This window comes from Crocodylus siamensis, chromosome 2 (genome assembly GCF_052110815.1).
Source record: "Crocodylus siamensis isolate JL-2025a chromosome 2, ASM5211081v1, whole genome shotgun sequence".
NCBI lineage: Eukaryota > Metazoa > Chordata > Crocodylia > Crocodylidae > Crocodylus > Crocodylus siamensis.
The window spans coordinates 198,781,776-198,809,350 of NC_143396.1; the positions used below are offsets into that span (position 1 = coordinate 198,781,776).

General features: G+C 43.5%; 1 protein-coding gene across 2 annotated transcripts in view; it reads left to right on the forward strand.

Annotated features, from left to right (window-relative positions):
• The window catches only part of IMMP1L (inner mitochondrial membrane peptidase subunit 1), a 59,508-nt gene that overhangs the window by 11,719 nt on the left and 20,214 nt on the right, over nucleotides 1-27,575 (forward strand). For both annotated transcript variants that reach the window (XM_090032801.1, XM_090032799.1), the window contains exons 2-4: nucleotides 70-200; nucleotides 1,016-1,104; nucleotides 1,653-1,779. In XM_090032801.1, coding sequence (XP_089888927.1) covers nucleotides 96-200; nucleotides 1,016-1,104; nucleotides 1,653-1,779 — 321 coding nt within the window. In that variant the 5' untranslated portion in view covers nucleotides 70-95. The remainder of the gene's footprint in view (nucleotides 1-69; nucleotides 201-1,015; nucleotides 1,105-1,652; nucleotides 1,780-27,575) is intronic.

Here is a 27,575-nt window from a genome sequence, read left to right on the forward strand (position 1 = left end):
TTCTAGAGTTTGTTGGATGTTTATTTTTAGCTTAAAACTAATTATGCAACTTTCATTTATATGTATTAGGGTCCACTGCAAGCAAACCCTGTACTATGTTTCAAGATGTCCTGGGAAAAACCTTCAGACTTCTTGGATATACCCTTCAGTATGGCTGCATAGCACACTGTGCCTTTGAGTATGTTGGAGGAATCGTTGTGGTAATTTCTGTTTTCATGCTAGTAAAAATGAATAGCTTATTAAGGAAGAACTGTGTACTAAGTTTTAACACTATAGATATTTTAAAATTGTGCTTCATTTTTGCAGATACATTTTTAAGTCTGTTATTGAACAGCTTTTTCTAAAAACAATTATATACGTTAACTGAACTTTCACTTTTTGGCTTCAAGATTCTGTCTCAAAAAATATCTCAACTTCAGGCCAGAATTCTTGCAGAAATTCTTGCAGAATTCTTCTCATGGTCCACTGAAGCAAATGAAAGTTATTGAGCAGCCTGGAAGAGGTACTCAGTCACTCATAAGATATGGACCACTAATAACTCCTTAGGAAGGCAATTGTTGCTAATCTTTGGGCTGCTGGGTTGTAGCTGTTTTTTGGTTCTCTATATTGAGGATAAAACCTTTAAAAACCTAGCAAATCTAGCTTCCCACCCCCCAAAGTAATCATCTTTGGGGGACAGAATTACTTCCACAACTTCTAGGTCACCCTCACAGAGAATGAGGAAAGGGGCCCCCGCTTTTAATTTCCTGTATTGGCCCTTTGGCAGGTGGTGAATTTTGTGGAGACCAGAGTGGATTGACTTATAATGACATGACAGTTGTAAAAGCTCTGAAGACATCTTTATACCCATCCTTTTCAACAGTATAATACACTTCTTGGCCACAAATGAGGATTTGGCCTATTTCTTCATGTTATGATGTTTTGGTAACTTCTTTAAAAATAATTTAATCTTTTCAGTATTTGAGTTGAACTATTTTTCAACAAGGGTTTTTTTTTTTCTTTTTTTAATTTGCAGTGTTCTGGACCTTCAATGCAGCCAACAATTCAAAATTATGATATTGTTGTTTTGGACAACCTTAGCCGCCATTTTTACAGCATTCAAAAGTACGTTGATTTACTTATCATAGATTGGTGTTGTGTCTTTTCCCTGTACTCCTCTACCTTTAGTTTGTTTTTGTACCTTCCTTGACTTACAAGGAACTTTGTCTCAAAGAAAGAAGACAGATTAGTTGTTTTGCTTTTAGTGAACATAATCAGAATTACAAAACAACTGAAGTTAGTGTTTCCCTGGGACATACTGCATAGCTCTTTTGTGAGTTTGGCCAAAAAGCTGAAAATCCCTTGTGTGCTTCTAAACACATTACCACCAAGCTGAATAAGCGTTTCTATTTTTAGATTGTCTTGTTCTATTTTACACTGAGCTTTTGATGCTGTGTCCAGACAGGAGGTTAGGGACTGATTCTCACCAGGAATGACACACATACTGTTTCTTAGATAGGCCTTATGCCCATGTCCCTTGAGAATTGTACTCAGTGGTTCATCATCAAGAAACAGAGTAAATATTTTTAATTGAAAGATTATAACTTTTACATATGTACATATTCATTCAGATACTTATTTATACTGACATTTCTGTCAATTTGTTTCCTTAGAGGTGACATTGTAATTGCAAAAAGCCCAAGTGACCCAAAATCAAATATCTGTAAAAGAGTAATTGGCTTGGAAGGAGACAAAGTCTATACAAGCAGTCCTTCAAATTTCCTTAAGAATCATAGTTATGTAAGTATTGTAGTTTTATATTTTTTGAAGCTAACCTTACCTAAAATGCAGTCAACATTTATTACGCCTATTAATTAATACTCAAATATTTTTAAAGTCTTTATTATATGTAGTTAGGTATTATACAGTTTTATTCTGAAATGTATTTTTGTCCAATATATATGAGAGTGTTTCACAGGTGTCTCGGCTGTTTTCCCATGTGTAGCTTAGATCTTTGCTCTGAATTTTGCTTAGGGCTGCCAATTTGGAAAAGGTCTCCACTATCCTTTTGTCTTCAGCATACAACAAGTAGGAGTTTCAAAGGGGCCACTTTTTATAACAGATTTATTCTCTGTAGTTTAAAAGAAGGTCTGATGAAAAATTTCACTGCACTTCTTCACTGCTTTCAAGATATTTCTCTATAAAATTAGTTTTCTGAAGAAAGTTTGAAAGGTAGCACTTCTATTTATCCCTCAAGCAGACAGAGACACCAAGAGGAAGCTGAAGGGCAAGAAATGTTTTCCACTGCTCAACCAATCCATATGTTGGCAGAACTGACAGGTGAAGTTCACAATTGGTGGTTTGTAAAAAGTCTGTCCAAGGTAGCTGAGCAGGCGTCTTTCTCTGGGATTAGACTGGAAGCTGATAGCATGAAAAGAAGGAAGATACTTTTTTCCTGAGTCCATTGGCCCACTCCCCATAAAGCTTGTAACCCTATTAATGTGGCTTGAAGAACCATCAAGAAAGTTTCAGTAGAGGCCCCTTAAATCTTAAGAGAAGGTCTTCTTAGCAGAAGAAAGAAATTCCTGCCTCAGTAAGGTATACAGATGAATTTGCACCAAGAGGGTAGAGAATGATGTACTCTGCCCCAAATGGTATACCTTTAAGGCTTCAGTTACTGTAAACTTCCAGCTTTACTTCAGCTCCTCAGAAACTGGCGGTTCGTTCTTAAGGGGCCCACAAATTGAGTCAATTCTGGCCTTTTTTAAATAAATGGAAAATTGCTTTTGACATCAGTGGCAAGGGTGGTTCAGGGAAGGAAGAGATTGAACATTTCATTCTTGGCAGTGGACAAAGGAATGGGACCAAAAGGAGAGCATGGAAGAGAGATCCTGATTCCCGAGTCCAGTGAGAAAGGTACTCCACCGTGTGTGTGTGTTGAGAGGGACCATGCTCGCATTTTTTTTATATATTTTTCATTACATAGTCATTAGATAAACTCTAGATCAGGGTGGGCAAAATGTGGCCCGCCAGGCCATTCTATCTAGCCCACAGGGCCCCTAAAAATTTTAGAAAGTTAGTATTTATCTGCCCCTGGCTGCTTGTCATGCGCCCCTGGCTGCCTTGCCAAAACTCAGTAAGCAGCCCTCCACCTGAAATACTTGCCCGCCCCTGCTCTAGATAATCTAAGAAGAGTTCATTCAGTGTCCTGGATGTTTTAACTTTTATTTAAATAAGAGTAAAAAAATCCTGTTGTAGCATCAGAAGACCTGCAGATTTTGGTTCTCATACATGATTCAAATGGAAAGCAGAATCTCCTCAAATTCCCATCGTTTTAAACTACAGTGTGATAGTGACCACGCTTTCAATAAAGTACTGGATCAATGGGAAAAGAACTATAAACCCTCAGATAACCTAAGATAAGCACTTTTCTAGAATCTGTAGGGGAACTCACAAAGTTGTCTCAAATCACTTGAATGAGGTTAAAATTTTGATACCCTGAATAAGTTTTGCTATAGAAAAGCATACTTTAATCTAGGGATGCTTCAAGATGGGTTGACTATGGATCTGAATACTTGGCAAAATACAGTTCTCTGATAGCTACTGTATTATACTGTGGAGACTAAAGCTGTAATAACCATGAGTTCCTCAGAACAGTGGTTCTCAAACTTTTTTGTACCAGGACCCCTAAAAATCAATGGTAAGTCCCAACCCAGTGCCCCAAGGCAGGAAATCCAAGGGTCAGAAAAACCCATGCAGAAAAAAACCAGATTGGCACATGGTAGCGCATGTTGCCCCAAAACGGAGCCTGACTGGCCAGTACACTTATTGTTATTGTTACCCCAATAACAATAGCTTTATTGTTTTAAGTGTAAGAGCCTTATTATTTTAAGTGTACTGTACCTTTATGTAGCCAAACTCTGTGTTAGGTTATACGTACATTCAAATCACAAATTCTTCAATGAGTTAAAAAAATAGCAATTCTACTGGGCTCGTGTTTTTTTTTTTTTCTAGGCTGCCAAATGCACTTCAGTGGACATCTGTAATATAATCTTACAATATTTAAATGCTCTTGAGTCAGTCAGTCAATAATCTAACCAAGGTGTGGTGGAGCACCAGCGGGGTGGTCACCACTTAAGGGCTGTTGCAGGCTCTGAGTGAGCCTGTGGCATGAGCAGCAGGCGAAGCTTCCCTCCCACCCTGAGCCATTAGAAGGAGGAAGGTGGGTGAGGAGAGCAGACAGGGGCAAGACAGCGCTGATGAAGCAGCCATTTTAAGATCCTGCCTGTGGCAGGCCAGTAGGGGGCACGCCTGCATTGAGCCACCCATCTCACTGCGCCTGACCACCTTCCATGCTCCAAGTGCCTCCCTGGGGGTTCTGCTGCCACCACCCAGGGCTGGGCTTGATTCTGGCTCTGTGCATCCTGGGAAACACAGGCCTAGTAGCCCTTGAGGGTACTTGATTCACTTCAAGAACTTGGGATGCTTCCTTCAACCAGAAGCACAAGCAGTGGTCTCCCTTAGTCAGCCGAACCAAGGGGACCCCAAGGCATAATCTAGACCCACTCCCAATAAGTCTCCCACACTAGGTACAAAGGAGAACTTTTATTGCTTACAAGAGGTAGGGTTGGAATAGGGTACAGGATAGAGCAATATCGGAGAAATCCCATAGAGCAAACTCCCATGGCTGAGTAGACTTAGATCACACATCTGTGTTACTGCAAGCTAGATATCTAGTTGGATCTCAGGTAGCTTACTTAAGTATCATCCAGAGGCAGGTGGAGATTCCCTCTGGAGGCAGGCAGTTCCATGATCATGAGTTTTGAGAGAGAGAGCAAGTTTCAGATGGTTCAGCTCTTCTCTCTTTGAGTCTTCCTCATAGCTGCTGCCCCCTCCTCCTGGGCAGTCCTTAACTTATAGCCCCTGTGACCTTGTTCACGTGGTCCAATGGAGGCCAGCTCCTGTTGGCTGTCAGCCAACCAATTTGAAATGCATCACTAGTTGCTGGGCAGATTGGCAGTTCCTAGCTCCCCAGGGAGCAAGCCCCTCATCCGGGTATGTTATACCAGTCACGTAGGCAGAGGGAGCAGGTTCCTCCCCTCCCTCAGGAATGTATCCAGCTCAGGTTACCTAAAGAGATAGGGTAAGGTGTGTATCCTCCTCCGCTGGGCCCATTCTAACCAGATTGTCACAGAGCAGAGTTTTTGGGGAGAAACAGAGGTGGCCTTCTGCCACACTGCCTCAGGGCTGGGGCAGCAGTTTACTTCCAGCAGCTGAGGGAACAACACCACCCAGTTGCCCTACTGCTCAGGGAACATCTTTGAGGTAAGGGCATGAGTTATGGGGGATGGCAGGAGGCTCCTGTTGCTGGGCATGACCTGAGATTGCACCTTGCCAGGGAAGGGTGGCCTGGTGGGACTCCTGGTGGCTAGGGAGTCCCGAAGAGATGCCAGGCCAGTTACCTCCCCAGTTAAAGGCAGGTAGCGGGGGCTGGGGTTAAAGCAGCATCAGAGAGAAGTGGGGCCAGGCATACCCGTGCACTGCCCACTCAGGCTGGGAGGCACCTGAGCCCAGAGTTGGTAGTGGGGTCAGGCATGCCCATGCAAGGGACACCTGAGCCCATTGGGGTGTAAAACCCTGGAGCCCCAGAAAGGGACAAGAGTTGTATCAAGGCCGTGGCCGATGGGCGAGAGTTGTGTCAAGGTAAGTCTTTGGGTGCCTGAGGCTGTGAGAGGTGGCATAGAGACAGAGCCATAAGTGAAAGGGGTGAGTCATCAGCCCCCAAATTGTGAACTAGTGGGTTGTGTTACTCATTGAGGGGCCGGGGCAGAGTCAGGCAAGTGTTCTGCTAATTGCCCAGCCACCGTTCAGATGAGGGTTACAGGATAGGCCCAAAAGACTGCACCAGGGCTGGGTGAGGAGTGTAAAGCCAAGCCGGACCCTCCAGGGTCACTCAAGGGAATAGAGTGGGGTGAATGTGGTCCATTAAGGGGCATGAGAGAGAGAGAGAGGCACCAGTGAGAGGGGGATGGTATGAGTGAGACCTTTGAACAGGGCAGTATGAGAGAGGCCTAACACTGTGCTGAGTTGGGCCTGGCCTCAAGCTGGATGTGAGAGCCCAGAGGGTACTCACTGAGGCCAGGGACAGGAACCGCTTCACGTTGCAATGTCCAGGCTACAACGGGAACTCCCTATCTGTACCTGCCCAGCTTTACTTCCACGCCAGGTGAAGTGGATTGGAGGCAATCTCAGCGCCGGCTATATCTGGAGGCTGGGGGCAAGCCGGAGGAGGAGGGGATGCCAAAGGAGCAGAGCCAGAAAACCAAGGAGCCGGAAGTGTGGGTGAGCCCTTGGTCTGACTCAGAGGAGGCGGTGACACCCTCGCTGCAGGAGTAAAGAAGAGGTAGCAGAGGCCAGCTGGCAGAAGGGGATCCAGGAAAGGGTCCAGGGAACCATGGAGGTGAGGGTTCTGCCTGAACTGCTTGCTGCGGCTGGGTTTTTTTTCTTTTCCTCTCTGTACCTTTTTTTCCCTTTTGCTTTGATCTTCCCACGGATGTCGTTCAGCTGGTCGAAGAGTTCTGACCAAGGGCAGGTGTCTGCTCAGGAAAAGAAGAGAAGCGGGTCCCTGGAGAGGCTCTGTGCCTGAAATGGGGGTAGGCAGAAACCTCAAACAGTGAGGACTGCACTCCATCCCCAGCTGATCGCTCCGGAGGGGATTGCCAGCTGTGGAAGCAGCACTTGCCGTAATTAAGCCCGCTCTGGTTTGGCTTTAAGGTCCCAAAGAAGAGACCAGGGCGGGAAGGTGGACTGCTGAAGATCCTGGGGTAACGGCCCCAGGCAACAGGGCACCAGACCTTGCAGATGCCCAGAAGGAGGAGGAGGGCTAAGGTCAAGGACTTTTGAGGGAAAAAAAAAAGAAAAAATTAAAAAAAAAGAAGATGGAACTGGAAAGTTGGCTCTGGGCTGGTCCTTCCATCGTTTCTGGGTCCGGGCTTTGGGCACTGAGTAGTACCTGTGATTGATCTGGGTGTGAGCCGGGCAGTTACCACCTCCCTTTTATGAATCTCCTATATCATCAAAGTCGTTGCAGGTGGGAAAGGAAAGGGCGCCAGATCTCACCCAGCTTGACCGTAGGGGCGCAGCCACACTGAGAGGCCAGTGAATGTCAGCAGAACGTTGGGTTATACGTCCTTACATGGTGACTGCCTGACACCGGAGCATAGCACAACTCACAGGGAACATCTGTGAGGCATGGGACATAATAGGGAGAGATGGGAGTCATGTTTACCGCCTGTGAACAGCACAGGGCACTTGAAGGGCAACCTCCCCCCACCCCAATCAACATAGTTATTTAACAATAAGGCATGGCAGGTGGGGAAGGCAGGCGGCTTGCCCAAAGACAGGTGGTAGGCTGGCACTGTGACTGGGCGTAGGAGTTTGCCCCTGTTCCACAAGGAAATAGTGTTTTCTTTACATTTTATTGAAATGACTACTTTTGTTTTCCTTGTGGCCCTTGTATCAATTCTATTTGCCTTGATTTAATATATTCAAGCCTCTCCCTGGGATGTTAACATGATATTCTAGACAACATGCCAAGCCATGAGTTCTAGAGATTGAGTAAATTTATTAAATTGCATTGTCCCTTTCTTGGATTCTGGTTACCAACTAGTGGCTATATTACAGTAGACTTAGAGTAGTTAGTTAACACATCAAACAGGTAGCAGTTTAAAATTCTGAGACTTAAAGTGCCTCTAGGCAACTGTTTGACTACATTAGCCAACGAGAAGTTTTCTCCTGGCTGAGTATGTAGAAATTGTACTAAGTTTTACATTGGCAGAGTTTATATTCGGTGTTACTTGTAAATTCCAAGCATGTTATTTCTGTGCTCATCAGTACCATTATACACAGGGCCTAAATCTAAATGGCTTCCAAATCTAGTATAACTATCTTTCCAAAATTTGTCCACTCCTCTGTGCTATTTCTGTATGCTAATGTGGCAGGAAAAGTGGGGCACTCCACTATTAGTTACTTCTGTTGCTTTCAGAATACTGCTCTTTCAGATGTGGTAAAAAGAAGAGAGAGGAAAGTAGCTGCTGATCCCAAAATGGTACCCACATCAGCAGAAACAGTCTGAAATTTGACTATTTGAAATTTTGTCTATGACATGCCTTATATCTTAATATGAATGGGTGAACGAAGTCTATGTGTACCCATAGTAATTTACATACATGGAAATTACTATTGGTATATTGTGTTTAACCCCATTTATTTCAAAGTATGTATTTTTGGTTCCCTGTGTGTTTTGAATGAATGAGGTTTTATCATAGAAGTATGGAAGAGTAGAATCATGGACAGGTTGTGCTGCAAAATGGCTGCAGCTTCTCTCGGCCAGCAAGCATCAGGGGTGAAGTCCAGTGTTTACCCTTTTACAGCTGCTACTGAATTGGCGGTAGCTTTTGGCTGAGCAGCTAAAAACTACTGCCAATAGGTACTGACTGTGAAAAGGTTAGCGTGGGATTCTGCCTTTGCTATTTTCTGGCTGAGAGAAGCAGCGGAGCCTCTCCATGAAAAAATCAGCTCTAAGTCATGACTGGGGAAAATCTTACTTCCTGCATCCTGCCTTCTAAAAACAAGATTTCTTGTTTTATATGGGGGTGTGGTATGCAAGAAAATATGGTCTATCAAACCAATCCTGGTACTTTCTTTCATAGAAATTCGCATTTTTGCCTTTTCTTGTACATGTTAATTTTTTATGTCCAATAATTACTTTTCAACTATAATGGAGTCTGGAAGGATATACCTGAAATTTTGTTTGTTTATTACAGGGGTAGGCAATGTTTTTTGGCCGGAGTGCCGAAAAACACCACAATGCTTACCTTGGAAAGTCCCAGAGTGCCAGCATGCCAGAAAAACAAAATGAGGACAGGGGGTACATGGCAGGATGCCCTGCTGCCCCATGCCCCATGCTGGGTTTGGAACTGGGAGGCGGCTGGGGCCAGGGCGGAGAGGCAGCAGATGTTTGCAGCTGGCCCAGGTTCTAGTTAGGTGCTGACAGTCACAGTGCCCAGGCTGCTTGCAGCAGGGCTTCCATGGGAGCAGCCTGGGCTCTGTAGCTATCAGCAGCTACCCAGAGCCAGGGCTGGTTGCAGCCAGGAGGCTACAAACAGCTGCTGCCCTCCTGCCCAGCTCCAACTTCAGTAGGTGCTGGCACTGTGCCCATTGGGGCTGGGGGCAGGGAGGCAGCAGCTGTTTGTAGCCTCCCAGCTGCAGCCAGCCCCGGCTCTTAGTAGCTGCTGATAGCCACAGAGCCCAGGCTGCTCCCAGCAGGGCTTGAAGCATCCCAACTTCCTGCTGGGAGCAGCTACCTAGAGCTGGGGCCAGCTGCAGCCGGGAGGCTGCAAACAGCTGCTGCCTCCCTGGCCCCAATACATGCTGAGGAAGAATGGCCTTGTGTGCCATGCTTGGCACGTGTGTGGGGGGTTGTCGACCCCTGATTTTGTAGTTTATCTGAACAAATGTGTAACTATAAAGTATACCGCGTTTAAGATGTAAGGTTGAATTACTTCGTATTAAGTACTGTTCAGATTTGAATATTAAACAAACTGAGAAACTATTAAAATTGGTACTTGACTAGAATTTACCAGATAACAGAGAATTTCTTTATAAATGCCTACAATATTAAAAATGAACTGTAAAGTTAAAATGAAGACTGAATTAAAGCCAGTGCATACACATTGAATTGTCCTGCAATGACATCTTCCTATCATGTCTTCTACTTCTATTTTCTCTGAAAAATGAAAGTCTGATTGCCTTGGTAGTGACTTTTAGTTTCACTTTACAGCTACTCACAGGAGGCACCATGAGAAGGTAGTTACTATCGCCCCCATGATCTCCAGCAGACTATTTGAACTCACTACCAGCCACGGAGGTGGAAAAAAAAGATCAGGTTACAAATCATGAATGATTTGTGCCCATTTTCATCTGACTATCTCTGTAAGTCGCACCTGAACTTGAGCATCAATAAATTGGTATCTTCATTCTTCCACATGGACAGTCCTCGACATGAGCATGCTGAATATTAGAGTAGTCTGCAACATCCTTCCCTGTGGGCACACCCCAACCTATGTAGGAGTTGCATTAGACTGTTCCCTCACCTGTAAACATCACATTCAGCAGATCATTAGTAAAGTCTCTAGACCCAGCTGTATGGTCCAGAAATTATCTCACCTAAAAGCTTGACAGTACTTAACAGTATGCCAAGACTTGTAATAGGTTGCATACCTTACACACAGGTGTACTCCTTGTACTCTCAGGCATTAGACCACATGATCTAAGAAGGCAGACCCTAACATCATTACTAGCAATAGAAGGAAGAGATGACAAAAATCACCTGCTCCATCAGCTGTTAACTGAAGAGCCAAACATGGAGGCTTAAGAGGCTTAAAAGTCATAAACTGTTGTACGTAAAGCCCTCAAGCTCCTAGAAGAGATTGGGGGTGCTAAAGCAAACCTATGGGCAGCAACAGAGTCAGCAAAAGCTGCAGACTTTTATAAAAGCCCGGACTGGGTAGATGGAATTCACATGCTGAGAAATAACACCAGATATTGGCTCCTACATTTGGAAGTTGATATCTAATGCCATACAAAAGAAGAAATGCTCTATAATCTGTGATATATAGTGTCACAGAATAATGAATTCTAGACCCTGGGCATCTAAGTTTCTATAATACAAAGTATATTTTCTATTTTTAAATGTTTTAACATTTTATTTCTGTACAGAATAATTGAGAAATTTAGTAAATAGGGGTACTCTTTAGATACTTCTGGACTTCAGCAAATTTTTGGTTTTTTTCTATTTGTGTGAAAATTATAGCTGTTTGATCAAGTGTCTTGAAATCTACTTCTAATTCTGTGTAGGCCATGGTTGTTCTGTTTTTTTAAAAGAACTATAGTAGAATTGTTATTGACAGTAATTAGCTTAGTTAACATTTTTGTTACCTGTGCTCTTGCATTAACTCTTATTCAAATACTGATATTTTCCCTTGAGCCCTATAATGATATCATATTGCTGTGATTGAGGTAACATTCTTTTGTTATGATAATACATCTAATAAATCTGTAGAGCACACTGATATCACTATGCATCATTGTCAGTCCCAATTCAGTACAGGATCAAATAAGATCAGATATGCAGCATTAACTTGACACAGTTAAAAATATTATAGGAAATCTGATTTCTTAAAAGGAAAAACAAATACGGAACAATTTTTTTCTAAAAATATGCTTATTGGATATATGTTTCTAAAGTCCCTGGCAGATACCTTAGTTAAAGGTATGATGGGATATGATACGTGCATGGTAGGGGGTGGAATTTTGGGATTGGGGATCAGATGACAATTGCACTGCACCTGCCCTGCACTGGCAAATTGAAAACTGGATGGCAAATTGAAAACTGACTATCAGCTGACTGTTGGCTAGGTCTGGAGACTGCACTGCAGTTTGGCATTTGTCCCAGTGTGTCCCTTACCATCTGTTCCAGACATTAGTGTTGTCCCCAGAGCTATTTGGAACAGAATTTAGAGTACCCAGCCAGGGAAGCCCTTCAGTTCACACCCTTAACCCCTACCACACCCCTGGCTGGGCTGACAGTCAGCTGATTGTCAGCTACTGACTACACATTAAATTGAGATGCCATGCAAACAAGACATAAAATATGTTCTATGTTAGGTGTTAAACCATGGGATCCTGCAAGGCTTAAAATGCCTGTGTGTAACTTTATACACATGCCACATACATTTTAAACATGTATGTGGCATACACCATGTCTAAATTCGAAACCTTTTGCTAGTGGAGCAAAGGTAGTTTGGGATAGAATGGAGGGGTTAAATATGATCTGATACATAAAAAGGTCTTCTGTAGACGCATACATTAGCTCAGAAGTGCTTTTGCTTCTGTAGATTATTCCATTCACCAAACTAGTATGTTAGTCCAGAAAAAACCCTACTTTGACTGTACAAAATGTTTCTACCAGGAGGATTTGCTAGTAAAGCTGTAATAGCACACCTCTCCCACTATATAGAGTTGCTGTTGAACTAGAATAGTGAAAATCACTACAACTACTCAGATGTGTAAAATTACTTATGTGTCAGTTAAGCGTATATTTGAATATATCCTTGGATAGGGGCTGGAATAGGATAGATTAGACCAGGTGCATGAAATTGTAGCCAAAGCCTAAATTTATTTGCACACGAAAAAGACTGAGATTACGACTTAGAGGGAACTTTTAAAGGAGTGCAAGTCCTTCCAGAAATGAGGAATATGTACTGTATTGTATCAGTATATTTTCAGTGTGAACAGTATGGGTCAGTAACCTTTCTCATTTTTCCAAAGAAATATTTCTGTGCAGAGATGCAAATAAATATTTTACTATAGGAGAGAAGTTCTAAAAATGCCTAATATTGTTATTCACTAACTTATCTGTAGTGAACATGGTTCACTATGCAAAGTATAAAAATAGAACAGAACTTATTGAAGGTGACTTACCTGATACTTGGATGCAGTTGTATTATTAAACAAAATACTACTTTATTCAATTCGTTTAAACTTTAAATCATCAGAGGTAATAAGAAAAGTAGCAATACCAATATTTTAATTGTGGCTGTACTGATTTTTTTTTTTTTTTTTAAAGAAGTCATTACCAAAGGATAGTTGTTCATAAATTTTCTAAATCCTGTTTTTAAAAGCCTAATATATAATCCAGGATTATAGTACAAATCCTGAATATCCTATTTTTGTATTTGCATTTGTTTTAATGCCATTTACTTTAGCTTAAAGTTCTTTAGTACCATATGTTCTGTTACTGCAGCTTCTATTTACAAACTGAAAAAGTGAGGGGGAAATCATCAGAGTAAAACAGCTTGTATATCATAAGCCACCAATACTCTAAGCTTTTGTGTCACTTAAACAGAAGTACTACCTAATAATGTCACTTAATACAGCTAGGATCTGTAAATAAGGAACTGCTTTTTGCAAGTCATAGTGATAAAAAGCTGAGATACAAATCCATTTCTCAGCAACACTCCCTTGATAATCAATCACAACACACTGTTAATGCCCTGACTCTAGCTGATGCAGGAGAAATATGTTTACCTTGTGCTAAAGTGAGGTTCATTGCGGAGGTGACATGGTTTCTTCATCCTGTAACTAACTCTAGAGCTAATATAATTCTGAAGATAATGCTGCTTATTATGTTTGCAGATCTGAGAAGTGGTCTTATTCAGAGCTGTTAACTCCCAAACACAGTCTTTGTCAAATGCAATAAGAATTTATACATGAATGCTAAGAATTATTTAATGTTAATATATAATATAAACGAAGAGTGTCAAACTCATCTGATCTGCAGGCTGGATGAGTAGTGCAGGGCTGGTCCATGGACCAGATGAATGGTTTGTGGCCATCCCTGGGGGCTGGATCCAGTGCAGACAGTGCTTATTTAAGCCAATCCAGGACTGCACTGTATGTGGAACCCATGGATGGCTGGTGTGGGACTCACTGCACCTGACCACCACCTTCAAGCAGCTGGAGCAGGCACTGTGTGCAGCACAGGGCATGAGGTGGGTGGTGTGCAGTACAGTGCCTGGGCCCTGCACACACAGCTGTTCCAGCATGTACCACATGCAGTGTGTGAGTCATCTCTGGACCCAGGGGTGGCTATACACATGCTCAGTGGTGCAGGAGGGAGGGGCAGCTCTCGGGAGCTGATCTCATTAAGGAGCCCGTAGTGTCTCGTGTATTCAGCATCCTGCGCTTCAAAATGACAGTCGGGGTGCTTTAACAAGCTGGTTCAGCTAGCTATAGTTAAAGCACCCCCACTATTTTGAAGCGTAGGGAAGCTATATACATGTGATGCTGAGGCGTCGATAATTGAGTCTGCTCTGACGCATATTGATTAGTACATGTTGGAGCAGGTGGCAGGCACGTATATAGGTGCCCAGGGATAGCACCAGGGGCCAGATGATGGAGCTCCCAATCAGAGAAGGCCTGCAGTCTGTATCTTTGACACCCACGATATAAATAATGTAATGCATTGGCAGAAGGCAGAGAAAGGCGACACTTTAAAAACTAACTTGTTCAGAAAGGCATGAGCTTCTATAGGTTACAATCTTTATCAAATGCTATTAATGGACTTTCAGAGAGCAGGGGTACTAAACGGAAATAAATAAAGTAATTTAAATATAAAGAACTGGAGGAGGAAGAGGTCCTGAATGATTGGAAAAGGGCAAACATAGTGCCTTTATTTAAGAAAGGGAAAAAGGAAGATCCAGGGAATTACAGACCAGTCAGCCTCACATCAGTCCATGGAAAAATCATGGAGTAGATCCTCAAGGAATCCACCTCAAAGCACTTGGAGGAGAAAAGAGTGATTAGGAACAGTCGGCATGGATTCACTGTGGGCAAGTCCTGGCTGACCAACCTGATTGCCTTCTGTGATGAGATGACTGGCTTTGTGGATGTGGGGAGACCAGTGAATGTGGTATACCTTGATTTTTAGCAAGGCTTTTGATATGGTCTTCCACAACATTCTTACAGGCAAGCTAAGGAAGTATGGGCCAGCTGGATGAATGAACTGTAAGGTGGATAAAAAGCTAGCTGGAGCATCGGGCCCAGAGGGTAATAATTAACATCTGTATGTGTAGTTGGCAGCCAAAATAGAGTGCTCCAGAGTTTGGTCCTGGGGCTGGTTTTCTTCAATGTCTTCATCAATGTCCACGAAGATGGCATAGAGTGCACCCTCAGCAAGTTTGCAGATGACACCAAGCTGGGGGGAATAGTAGATAAGCTAGAGGGTAGGGCTAGGATTCAGAGTGGCCTAGAAAAATTGGAGGATTGGGCCAAAAGAAATCTCATGAGGTTCAACAAGGACCAGTGCCGAATCTTGTACTTAGTATGGAACAATCCCATGCATCAGTACAGGCTGGGGGCTGACTGGCTGGGCAGAAGAGGAGACTGAGGGGGGATTTAATAGCAGCCTTCAGCTACCTGAAGTGGGGTTCCAAAGAGGATGGAGCTAGACTATTCTCAGTGGTGGTAGGTTACAGAACAAGGATCAATGGTCTGAAGTTGCAGCAAGGGAAGTTTAGATTAGATATTGGGAAGAATTTCTTCACTAGGAGGGTAGTAAAACACTGGAACAGATTGCCCAGAGAGGTGGTGGAATCTCCATTCTTGAAGGTTTTCAAGACCCAGCTAGACAAAGCTTTGGTTGGGATGATCTAGTTGGGGGTGGTCCTGCTTTGAGCAGGGGTTTGGACTAGATGACCTCCTAAAGTCCCTTCCAACTCTAATTTTCCATGATTCTAAGAAAAGGATAGGGGAAAGGGGCACTGGTGAGAGAGGAGAATGTGGATTGAAGCAATCAAAAGGAATAAACAAATTAGTTACCCTGCCCAAGGATGTAAGTGTTATAAAAGTTAGTCCAGGTAATAGGCTACGAATTTCTGAATATTTGTTGAGGCCATACTTAACACAGTCAAGCCCATGGATGAATTTTAGTCTGCAATTTTGCATTCAAGTGAGTTTCTCAATTTTTGTTGTTTAAGAACAGCTACTCCGAGGTCACTGATGGAATGTCCAGGGTGGGTAAGGTAGCCTGCCATTTGCATCTTTCTGGAATTGATGTCTGATGGGTGTTAATTCATTCTACACAGGCTATCCAATGTAGACAGCAGAGTAGTACTGTCAGTGGGTGATGATACATGATATTGGCAGAGGAGGAGATAAATGAACCCTAAATGTTATAATTCCTGTTATTTGCTCCCGTTATAACATGGTCTGTGTTGATGTGAAGGCACAGCTGGCATCTGGATCTGGAGAGAGGCTGCTACCTTGGTGACAATAGGATTTAGGTAGTCTGTTGCTGGAGATGTATTGTTTGAAATGATGGGGGGTGTCTGCCTGCAACCAGGGCAGGCTTGTCTCCTAAGGCTACCTTGAAATGATCTTCATTTTCCAGGTGGGGTTGAAAGTCATTCCAGGTGTTCGAACTGGAGATTGTGGGTGACAACAAAAGCGATTAGGTTGTCTTTGTCACGGGGTTGGTATTGTAGCATTTGAGTGGCTACAGTTTTGGGATTGTATTGTAAGAGTAGGAATCCCTGCTTCAGATCCCTAAGGTGTACATCCCAGTTGGTGGGATCAGACCAAATATAGTTCTAACAGAACTATAGATGATGGATCTAGTGGTATGCCCAGGTTGAAAGCTGGTGGTGTGGAGGTAGCTGTAGTGGTTGTTTTTTTCCAGTTGGCATCCTGTCTTACATTTGTTGAGAGAACCAAGATGTATCTGTTGTCAAGTATCAGATGGTAACCCCTTCATCAATATTTTCTTGGCTAAGATGAACTGGCTCACAATTTTTGACTTTCAGGGTAGTTATTTCTATTTCTCTTTGGCAACCAGTCTCACTAGGAGGTAATTTTTACATTCCGTGTTTCACAAATGTCATTATCAGTTCAGAGTTTTATCCTTTGGTCTTTGTGGCTTGTCTACATTGGTATGCCCTGGGCAGGGAACAGAAATCAGTCCGCTAGTCTCTATGCTCCGTTGAAGAGACTTCATAGGTATGATTGCAGCATATGGCTTTGGTCCTGTGAAATGATGTTTGGAAGGATTGGAAATGGAAGTGGTGGTTTGACTGAAAATGCATTGGGTCTGAGAACTAAAACAAACTTGCTCATGCAGGAAGTGATATTTGGGCTTTTCCTAATGTATGAGAACTCGGAGGATGGTGGAAAAATGTAGTAGCTGTCCTTCTGAAACTCACTTGCTGCACCTTGCATTTGCTATCCAATGGATAAATAGATAAATGACACTGGAGCAGTCTTTGCCCAATGGATAAATAGATAAATGACACTGGAGCAGTCTTTGCCCCATTAGAAGCTTGGCCCAAGGTAGAACCCATGTTGCTGATCCACATACCCTGTGGCTAAGTCTCCTCCCCCTGGCTGCACATATGGGCTCAGGAGGTTGTTTGCCCAGTAGGCCCACTTCAAAAGGAGAGCAGAAGAGGCATCTTGATGATGAGGTCGAACGGTCACAAACTCCTGCAAGACCATTTCAGGCTGGACATAAGGAAGAATTTCTTTACTGTCCGAGCCCCCAAGGTCTGGAACAGTCTGCCAGCGGAGGTGGTTCAAGCACCTACATTGAACACCTTCAAGAGCAAATTGGATGCTCATCTTGCTGGGATCTTATGACCCCAGCTGACTTCCTGCCCTTTGGGCAGGGGGCTGGACTCGATGATCTCCCGAGGTCCCTTCCAGCCCTAATGTCTATGAAATCTATGATAATGCTTGACCTGTGGCCTAATGGCTAGAACACTGCTTAGAAGTAGGGGGTGCAGGGGCAAGCCCCTTCTGGGTGGGTCTGGGAGAATTAGATCTCCTACTCCCTGGGCAAGTGCCACAACCACTAGACCAGGGGCCAGCGACCTTTATAACTTGTGGACTGGAACAATCATGCTTCAGTCCAGCAGGAGCTGGGTGGCTTCAGCAGTGTGTCAGTGGAGGGGGAGTGTTTGTCTGCACCTGTGCTGTTCCAAGTCTCATAAGCCACATACACTTATTCTGAGAGCCATTTTATTTTAACTTTCTAAAACAATTCTGTGCTGGAAATCTCCTTAGTGTTTTGCAAGAGGCAAGGATTTTTGTGGGTGATCATCTTTTACTGGACTGATTACATGGTTGGGATAGTCTTAGGCAAGAATGTGTTGCATTAAAAAGTTTGTCTAAATCTGTCCCACAATGCAATGAGTCCAACAAAAGATAACTCCTACAAAAATCCTTGCCTCTTGCATTTCCTGGCTATAACATCACTTCCCTTCCTTTTTGTACCTTTGGCAGTATAAGGGAAGGCCTATTTTCTACTCAGATGCACTTAGGAATGGGGTTTGAATTGATTGTTCTCTTATGTTAAATAAGCTTTCTTTTTCCACACTGTACTAGGGTTTGTGAGACAGAGGGGGACAGCATCTCTCAGGTTTCTATGTTTAGCAACCACTATTCCATTATGGCCACTTCTCTGATCAAGAGTCCTTTGATCTAGATTTTTGGTCTACTGTAGTTGCAGAATATATCCTGGTACTTCTAGTGCCCCATACCAAGGAGGGGAATGTCAGTATGCATTTTCTGCTCCACAGTTTCTTCTCAACTTTAGTCATGTACTATATGCGACTCCAAGGAAGAGGAGGAGGAGGGCAGGATGCTAGTTGAGTATATGGATAACACATCTACAAAAACCCTCCAGTTACTAGTAAGTGACTTCTCTTTCACCTTTGACTGATTGTTTACACCCACATTCTTGTTTTGGGTTAATTTAAACCAATGCTAACAGACTTTGAGGTGGGTATCAAAATTCCTGTCGGGCTGGGGACACACAAATTGGTTTAAGTGATCAGAAAGGGGTTTGAACCTGTAACAGAACAGATGTTCAGCAGACCTAAACCAGTTTGGAAATGGCTAAAACCGGTTTAAGATAAACCTGGTTGAATGTGGTATCAGACTTAACTGATTTGGCTCAAACTGGTTTATGTGATGTTTGTCCCATACCCCTTGCTGGTTTAAATTAAAACAGAGTCCCCCAGCATCCTGGCACATTCTCTGGGCTGGGCGGGACTCTCTGCCAACAGGGCTGGCCCCTCCCCTCTACTCCCTGGCTGCAGCTCTGGCAGTCTCTGCAGGCATCTGCCTGGCTTCTGCTCTCCACCTCCCCTCCCCACTCTCTGCTAAGCAGACATTCCTCCATCCCGGCATTAGCTAGCAGACCACATGCTGGCTACCTCCGAGCTATGGCACACAGGACAAAAGCAGAATCAACAGATAGCTCGTAATGTTCCTCTGTTGCTTTCTTAATGGGCTGATAAACACTGGGTTAGGGGTGATAAATATTCCCTTTTGATCTGCTCAGGGGTAGTGGGGAACCTCTTCCTAATCAAAGCATCCTGCCACAGCCTGGCCACTCCCCCCCTCAGCTCAGCTCTCTAGAAGGGAAGGGAGGGCTGCTCTAGCATCCCTCGGCTTCTAGCCTGAGCCACTGCAGGCATGTGCTGGCATTTCCTCAGTCCAGAGGGAATGTCTGTACTATTACAAATCAGTTCAGCCTAGCCAGGTTAGACTAACCTTCAAAGTTTGAATCAATTCAGGCTCAGGCTTTTTGGATGTCTTTCCCTAGTATAGATGAACAGTGTCTGAAGGATTTTGTGATTGTATAATACTTGCTTAGAGGTGCATGTCGAAGTGGCAAGTCTACAAATGTCTGTTGCATGGGAAAACTGTAGAAGTTGTCTGGGCTTTAGTGAAATGTGGGGTGACTGTGGAGCAGCATCAACAAGGCTCAGACACGTATCCAGTCTCTGTAGATATTGCTGCACTTTTAGATATCTTGGCTATGAAAACATCCATTGAAATCTTCTGAAAGTGAGTGTCCTTTGTATGTCTCTTTTTGTATGTACTTTTTAACATCAAGTACAAGATGTCTCAGTGAGCTGTCAGGTACACTTTGTCCAGTCCATTGGACAGGTCTCCATTTTAAACTTCAGTAGATACTTTAATATAGTTGCAACAGAAGGCTGATTAGGACTCTTTTTTTTGCCAGACACCAGCTAGAGAATTTCGGTATCTCAACCAGGTAAATGGAGTCCTTTGTATTCAATACCTGGTCCACAGATACGAAGGGAGGTATCACAGGGATACACTCGGCTGCAATTGTCTGGCTCAGCCACCTAAATGTAAAATTATAATTGCTGTTCTGTATCTACATCAGTCATATGAAAGAAGAAGAAAAGGAAACATTTAAAACTAACAAGAGAAAGTACTTTTGTATTTAACACACAGTTCAACTGTGGAAGTAATTGGGCCAGGAGGTGGTGGAGACAGATACTATGGCCAGGTTCAAAAAGGGACTAAACAAGTTCATGGATGATGGCTTTCTTAATTAAACAGTTGGAGATGTTTCCTCTGGCATCTCTAAACCAACGATATGCCAGGGAGGCTGGATAGGGGTAGATCACTAGATCTGTTAGATTCACTGCTCTACCTCTAATGTGTACTTTGCCACTTTCTGAAACAGGCTACTGGGCTAGATGGATCATTGATCTGACCTGGTATGACACTTACGTCTCAGTGATAAATGGCAAGGAGACCCTGGTAGTTCATTGTTGTGAACTGAAGACTCCTGAAAGAGCACAGCTTTCTTCAAAGAAAAAAAGTCTCAAGTATTTTGGCTCTCTCTTTGAGGGTTGATCTGAATTGCAACCCTTTCTTGTTAATAGAAGTGAACTAAAGATGAGGTTATAGGGTGGGTATAAAAATACTCTGCCTTTCTGGGAGGCAGTGGATGTCTTTTATCATTCTAGCAGTTGGGAACAGGTACACTGGTGTCTGTCAAATTATTTTGGAAGGCTCCACAATGCCCTCATTGATTGGCAGGGTAATCTGTTGTGCTGGAGTGCTGAAGGTTGTTACCCAACCTGTGTGAGGACTCACTGACTTCTCTAAGGAAAGGTGAAAGGCCTGTTTCTCACATACCACATCAGGTCCTGAAATCCCCTAAAATAATGCATGGAATGGACGAAGGTAGGACAATATTTTCCTCCAGAGGGGAGGACAAAGATGGATTAGTCTCCTGAAAATCCCCTATCACAAAGTTGGATCTTGAGAAATCCTCTCCATCTGTGGAACAGACAGGTAGCTCACCCAGAGGAACAGAAGAATGGCATGTTGGACAGCAGGAACTATTTCCCAAACACGCAGGCAAGTTGGAAATCAGAGCCGGTCAGCAGCCTGTGGGAGCTGTGGCTTCAATGGAGTGGGGGTTTTGCCAGTACTGTGCTGCAGCTGAGCAGTGGAGGCTTTGGCAGAGGCAGACTTTGCCTGTATCACAGCTAGGCAGTGGGGATTTTAGCAAAGGGGGTTTTGGCATTGGGTTTTGCCCCTCAGCTGGGTGGTGGGGGCTTTATCAGAGTGGGGCTTTGCTTGCACCATGCCACAGCTCTTTCTCCCTGCTGGCTTATCTTTGTCACCCTTGCTCTAGTCACAAAGTAAACCCTTGAGAGAATATCAGTACTACACTGTGTGATTCAGTGCCAGCAGTCCCTTCATAATTTATCCTGATGTAGCCAGAGCATTAAGGCTATTAATTTCTGGACTTTTTAGTAATGGATTGAAGGCTATAGGTGGAGCCAGAACATGCTGCTGAAGGTATCAGAACCTCTGCAAATGCCAACAGTAATGTTATGAGCCCATGGAGTCTGACTTAAATAGTTGAAGTGTTAGTGAAGCATCAAACCTGTCTCTAGAAACTTCAGGAACCAGAGGTGTAACGGAGCAGAAAAAGTTTCAACTAGGATTGTAGGACACAAGGAGGACCTGACAAGAATGCTTCATCTCTAGCCAGAAAGTGCAGAAGAATTGAGATGGAGGAAGTGTGCGCTGCCTTTTTTTTTTCTCAGCACATGAGACAAGGAGACTTTGCATGTTATAGCAAATATCTTCAATCAAGAGCCACACTCAAAGTGAAGAAGTGTATATAGATAATCACTGCAAGGACTAAAACATACTTTATAGTGGGAAAAGATCATAAATTTTATTCTTTTGCAATTTTTTGCAGCAAAGCCACTGTGTGAAAGGAACAAAATATTCAGAAATGGATGAGAGAGGCAAAGATTTTGTGGGTGACAGCTCTTATTGGACCAACGGTATGAGCTCAGACCTGAAGAAGAATACATTCCATTTGAAAGGTTATCTAAGTCTATCGCAGCTGTGCAGTTGGTCCACTAAAAATATCATCCACAGAAGTCCTTGCCCTTCTCTCATTTCCTGGACCATCATGGCTACATTACTCCAGCACCTTCAGAAGTACATAGAATTTAAGTGAAATCCCTGTTCTGTGTGTTAAACATTAATTAAATTGTTGAGTAGGACAAATCTGCAGTGTTCTTCACTTATTTAATACATCCTGAGTTTCTAATTCTTACATTACATTACATGAATAGAACCAACTAAATTTATACTAAATGATTATTGATATCAGACTTCTAAGGCATGGATATTTGCCAGTCAAAATAATGCAGAAATTTTAAAATTGATTTCCAAAATATTGGGTTTTATGCTTTGTATCAATTTGTCATTAAGTTTTATTCCACCTGACATTTATTATGAACAACCTGACACTTACTTAATGAACAACCTTTCTTTTAAGTCCAAAAGAAAGATATGCTATTCAGTAGTAAATACTGTACATTCACTATGCTATGTAGTACCTAATCATGGTTCTGCAATAAATAAAGGATTATGGGGAAAAAATCAAGTTTGTAAGACCTGAAATATTCAGGGCTTAAGCAGAATCTTTGCACTCTTATGTCATATGCTTTTTCTTAATTAGATGCAATTTACTTAAATAAATTTCAGTAGTATGTAGTAAACTTGTCATTTGATATTGTAGGTTCTTTCATCATATTTCACTTTAATCAAGAAAGGTAACACCTGTGGTTTATTCACAAAAGCTGCTTTTGTTAAATGAACACCCGCAGGCAATGAAGCAATTATGTTTGTTTCTTGTACCAAAGTGGGAGGCACTTAAATAAACCTCAGTAGGGATAGATGAGAACTTGGAGATTTTATTCTTTTGTCCAGCGCTCAGATTAGTTCTTATCATAGCTCAAGAAGGAAGCCTTTGCACTGAAAAGAAAAAAAAAAAGTTGGAATAATTTAGGATTCTTTTTAAATGTAAACCTTTGATAGTGCTTGAGGTGATTGGAATACTGGTAACCTTAGGAAAGGTCAAACTTGAACTACTCTAAACTGATTGCAGTACTGTACCCTTTCAAAAGCAGAATTGTGGAAAGAAAATGCAATAAATACTATAATGATATAATTTGCTACCTTTTTGTTTTAGAAAAAATAATGTATCCAGACAAAAATAGTAATCAGTTAAGGCAATGAGTATTACTTTTTATATTTTAAAACCTAAATGATTGATTCTGTCTTATTCAATGTAGTAGTTACTTTTTGGCTATTCCCATAGAATTAAAATACAGACTAATTTAAAATTACAGAGACTACTCAGAATCAAAGTGACCCAGTGTGAACAAAGGTGATATGATCTGCATATTTGTATTCTTTTTGTCTGTTTGTATAACTGTATATACATATTAGGGGTTAATACATAAGTTTATATTATGGCTGTAGAACAATCAAAAAACTTTAATCTCAATTAATTGTGAGATTAAAAAAACAGTTGCAATTAATTGCAATATTAATCACACAGTTAACTGATAATAGAATCCCAATTTATTAGAAATATTTTGGATGTTTTTTCTGTATTGTCAGAACTCCTGACTTCAGCCCCCTGGTACTGCCGGTGCCCCTCACTCCTGACCTGTAGCCCCCAGTTCTTCCCCAGCAGCCCCCCACCCTGTTCCCCTGTTGGAGGGGCAGCCACCTCGCCCTGCCCTGCCACAGCCCCAGTACCCGGATAGCTTTCCCCAACGCTGGCAGGCACCCACCCACTCCCCCTGACACACGTACACAAACCCTAGACAGTCCCCAAGCCTGGCCCTCCAATCCCTGCATCCCCCACAACTTACCTCCATCCAGCTGCTGAGTCTGCTCCCAGGACCCTGCTTGGCTGCTTGTTGGCTCTGTGCGTGTGTGCGTGAGAGAGAGAGAGAGAGACCCGGCAGCAGCACGGAGGAAGGGGTGCTTTTACCCCAGCACACAAGCAGGCACACAGCAGTGAGGGGGAGAGAGGCTGCTTTTTCCGCAGAACACAGGCAGGTGCACAGCAGTGACGGGGACAGACTGCTTTTTCTTCAGCACCAGCAGTGATTAAAACACCCCGTAAAAACAGACTGACGGGTTAATGGCATGCGTTAACTGCGATTAATTGAGAGCCCTAGTTTATATTGCATGTTAGTACAAAACACACATCTTTGCATCTCAGACTAGACACCAGGAGGCGCTACTTCACCATCAAGGCAGCTAGGATCTGGAACCAACTTTCAAGCGAAGTGGTGCTGGCTCCTACTCTGGGGGTATTTAAGAGGAGGCTAGATGTACACCTTGCTGGAGTTGTTTGACCCCAGTACTTTTTCCTGCCATGGCAGAGGGTCGGACTTGATGATCCAGAACAGCCACCTCTGTGCTGGGCCCCCCTTGGGCCCCGGGGGAGGCATACGTGGGCCACGGGTTAGCGGGGATTTAGTTAGGGAGCTTCTGGAGGGGTTGGACGTATTCAAGTCAGCCAGTCCGGATGATCTCCACCTTAGAGTTCTAAAGGAACTGGCCGAGGTCATTGCAAGTCCCCTGGCATGGCTTTATGAGCACTTGTGGTGCTCTGGTGAGGTACTGGAGGACTGGAAGAGGGCCAACGTGGTCCCCATCTTCAAAAAAGGCAGGAAGGAGGACCTGGGAAACTATAGGCCGGTTAGTCTTACCTCGATCCTAGGCAAGCTGTTCGAGAAAATTATGCTGGCACGCATCCAGGAGGGGCCAGCAGGGGACTGCATGCTTAGGGGCAACCAACACGGGTTCATCAGTGGCAGGTCCTGTCAGACCAACCTGGTGCCTTTTACAATCAGATCACCAGATCATTAGATGCAGGGGTAGCAGTGGATATAGTCTTCCTGGACTTCCGGAAGGCTTTTGACACTGTCTCTCACCCCGTTCTCATTAAGAAACTGGGGGGCTGTGGTGTAGACACCCACACAGTCAAATGGGTCGCCAACTGGCTGGTGGGCCGCACCCAGAGGGTGGCAGTGGATGGGTCCTTCTCAACCTGGAAGGACGTGGGCAGTGGGGTTCCCCAGGGCTCGGTCCTTGGGCCCGCACTGTTCAACATCTTCAGTGATTTGGTCGAGGGGGTAAAATGCACAGATGCAGCTTGAGCAGGTCCAAGGAGGTGATCCTCCCCCTCTATGCGGCACTGGTCAGGCCGCAGTTGGAGTACTGCATCCAGTTCTGGGCGCCGCACTTCAGGAGGGATGTGGACAGCATGGAGAGGGTCCAGAGGAGGGCCACTCGCATGATCAGGGGACAGCAGGGCAGGCCCTATGAGGAAAGGCTGTGGGACCTGAACCTGTTCAGCCTCCAAAAGAGAAGGCTGAGTGGGGATCTTGTGGCCTGTTTTAAACTAGTCAGGGGGGATCAGCAGGCACTGGGGGAGTCACTGTTCCCCTGAGCACCGCCAGGAGTGACCAGGAGGAATAAGTCACAAGCTGGCAGAGGGTAGGTTTAGGTTAGATATCAGGAGGCGCTACTTCATGGTCAGGGCAGCTATGGTCTGGAACCAGCTTCCAGGAGACGTGGTGCAGGCTCCTACCATGGGGGTGTTTAAGAGGAGGTTAGATGCACATCTTGCTGGGGTCATTTGACCCCAGTACTCTTTCCTGCCATGGCAGGGGGTCGGACTAGATGGTCTGCTCAGGTCCCTTCCGACCCTACCAACTTTGAAACTATATGAATGTGTATAAATAAATCTGTAAACTCTTGTTTTGTAAAACTACAAACTTGGTATGCCTTTTAACGCCATGTTTGCACTTATTTTGCCATTTTTAAGTGACAGCCCACTCAGATTGACAACCCTTATTCTAGTGTAGACACAGTTATAGCAACATAAAAATGTTTATGGCAGTATAGTTTATTTTGGTTTGGCTACGGAAATAAGCTTTGCCGATGTAAAGCCTATTATACCGGTACATCTGTTGCTTCCGAGAGCTATAATGGTATATCTTTGTTGGCTGAAACTTATGCACGGGATCCATATAGCCTTTAATACTCGAAGTGTAGATCAGGGCTAAAATGGAAAAGGGCCACATACAGTCATTACGTTTCATTGCAGCTGTCCTAGTGGAAAACACGAGTGTACAGGCATTCACCCAATTCCTCCCAGAACAAAAATGGCCATCCCAGGAGGAAAATATCCTGTCTCCAACCAGGTAGAAGTCACTCCTGGGTTTCTCTTAGGAGAATGAATGCCTATACACTTCCCTGACTCCTCGCTGGGACCAGGAGGAGTTGAGTGGCAGGGAAATGTTTCCTATACCTTCCAGGACCAGGGTCACCCTCGTCTAGAGAAGAAGGGGAGACTAGCTGCGGATCACCTCCTCCTGGTCCTGGGAAGAGTTGAGCATCAGAGAAAAGTTCCTGTGCTTTCCAGAGAATGGAGTCACCCTGGTCTGGAGAGGGTGTGGGGTGGTGGTCAGGGAAGGTAGGGCTAGCTGATCTTGCTCCTCCTGTAGACAGAGAGAGGAGGGAAGGAGCAGCTGCTGCTTGTTTCCCACCTCCTCCTTACACTGGGGCACACTGGTGTGAGGAGCAGGCAGGGGGTTTTGCCCCACTGCTCCAGTCCCCCAGGATTAGGAGGCACAGAGCAGCCACTATTCCTCATGCTTTTCCCAATCTGGCATCACCCAGATTTGAGGAAGGTGCAAGGAGTGGGGGCAGTTGCAGGCTGAATGTCTGTACTGTTCTCTCGCCCAGTAACATTTCTAGCAGAAATTTTCTACTGCTCAAAATGAATGCCTATTGGTGGCCAATCTAAAATACGATCAATGGAAATATTCGATAATTGGATATACTCTGTGCTCTTGTGTTCTAATCAAATTTCTTCTTTAAAAAAACATTATTATAATAAAAACTTGCTTTGTGTAATAATGATGAATATAGGTTTCATAGGTTGAATGTTGGGCTTTATATTTTCGATTACTGCATGTGTAACTCATTTTGTCAGAGATGGCTAAGAGCCTGAGATTCACCACCTGCAGTTAGCACACAATAGTGGTGTGACTCCTATACCTTTCTCATTAGTTAGTCTTTGGTGCTAGCTGTTAGTTGGTATATAGAGCACTTTGAATGTTCTGCTATGAGAATGCAAAGCTTTATAGACTTGATAAAAAATTTTTGCCCTATTTGATCAAAGAGCTATTACACATTTAGTACTGACGTTGTAGACTAGAATGAGCACAAGCTTGTTGCTACAGGGGTTACACGGTACTAGAATGTTCTGCCTTTTTTAAGAAGGAGACAGTTAGGTCCTGATCCTTCCAGATTAATGCAAATAATCTATAGCATGTGAGTAAACCCACTGAAATCAACAGGATTGCTCAGTGTGCCATGCTAAGTACGTGTATAAACCTTTACAGGTCTGGGGCTTTCGCCTTTATTTTCTAAAAAGTATAATCCACCTTTCTTTCTCTCTCTCTCTTTCTTTTTTTTTAAATGAATGATTATGGCCTGTCACCAGTATTTGGCTTTACATTTTCATCTAATTCATGTGATTTTTACTGCTTGTTTTAATTCTAGGTTGTAGTGAAGTGCCTTAGATGATGGACAGGCACCATACAAAGGTATTATACTGTATTATCTGTAGATGAGTCATACATTTTGACAGTAGTCTTAAAGACAGTTTTAAAGATGTAGGGTCCTGTCATGTTTCCTGGAAGGATTTGTAAAAGTTACCACAAATTGTGTATCTCATTGTGGAAGAATACTCTTTATTGCACTTATTATGCCTAGTATGCAAACTATTATAACCAGTGAATTGC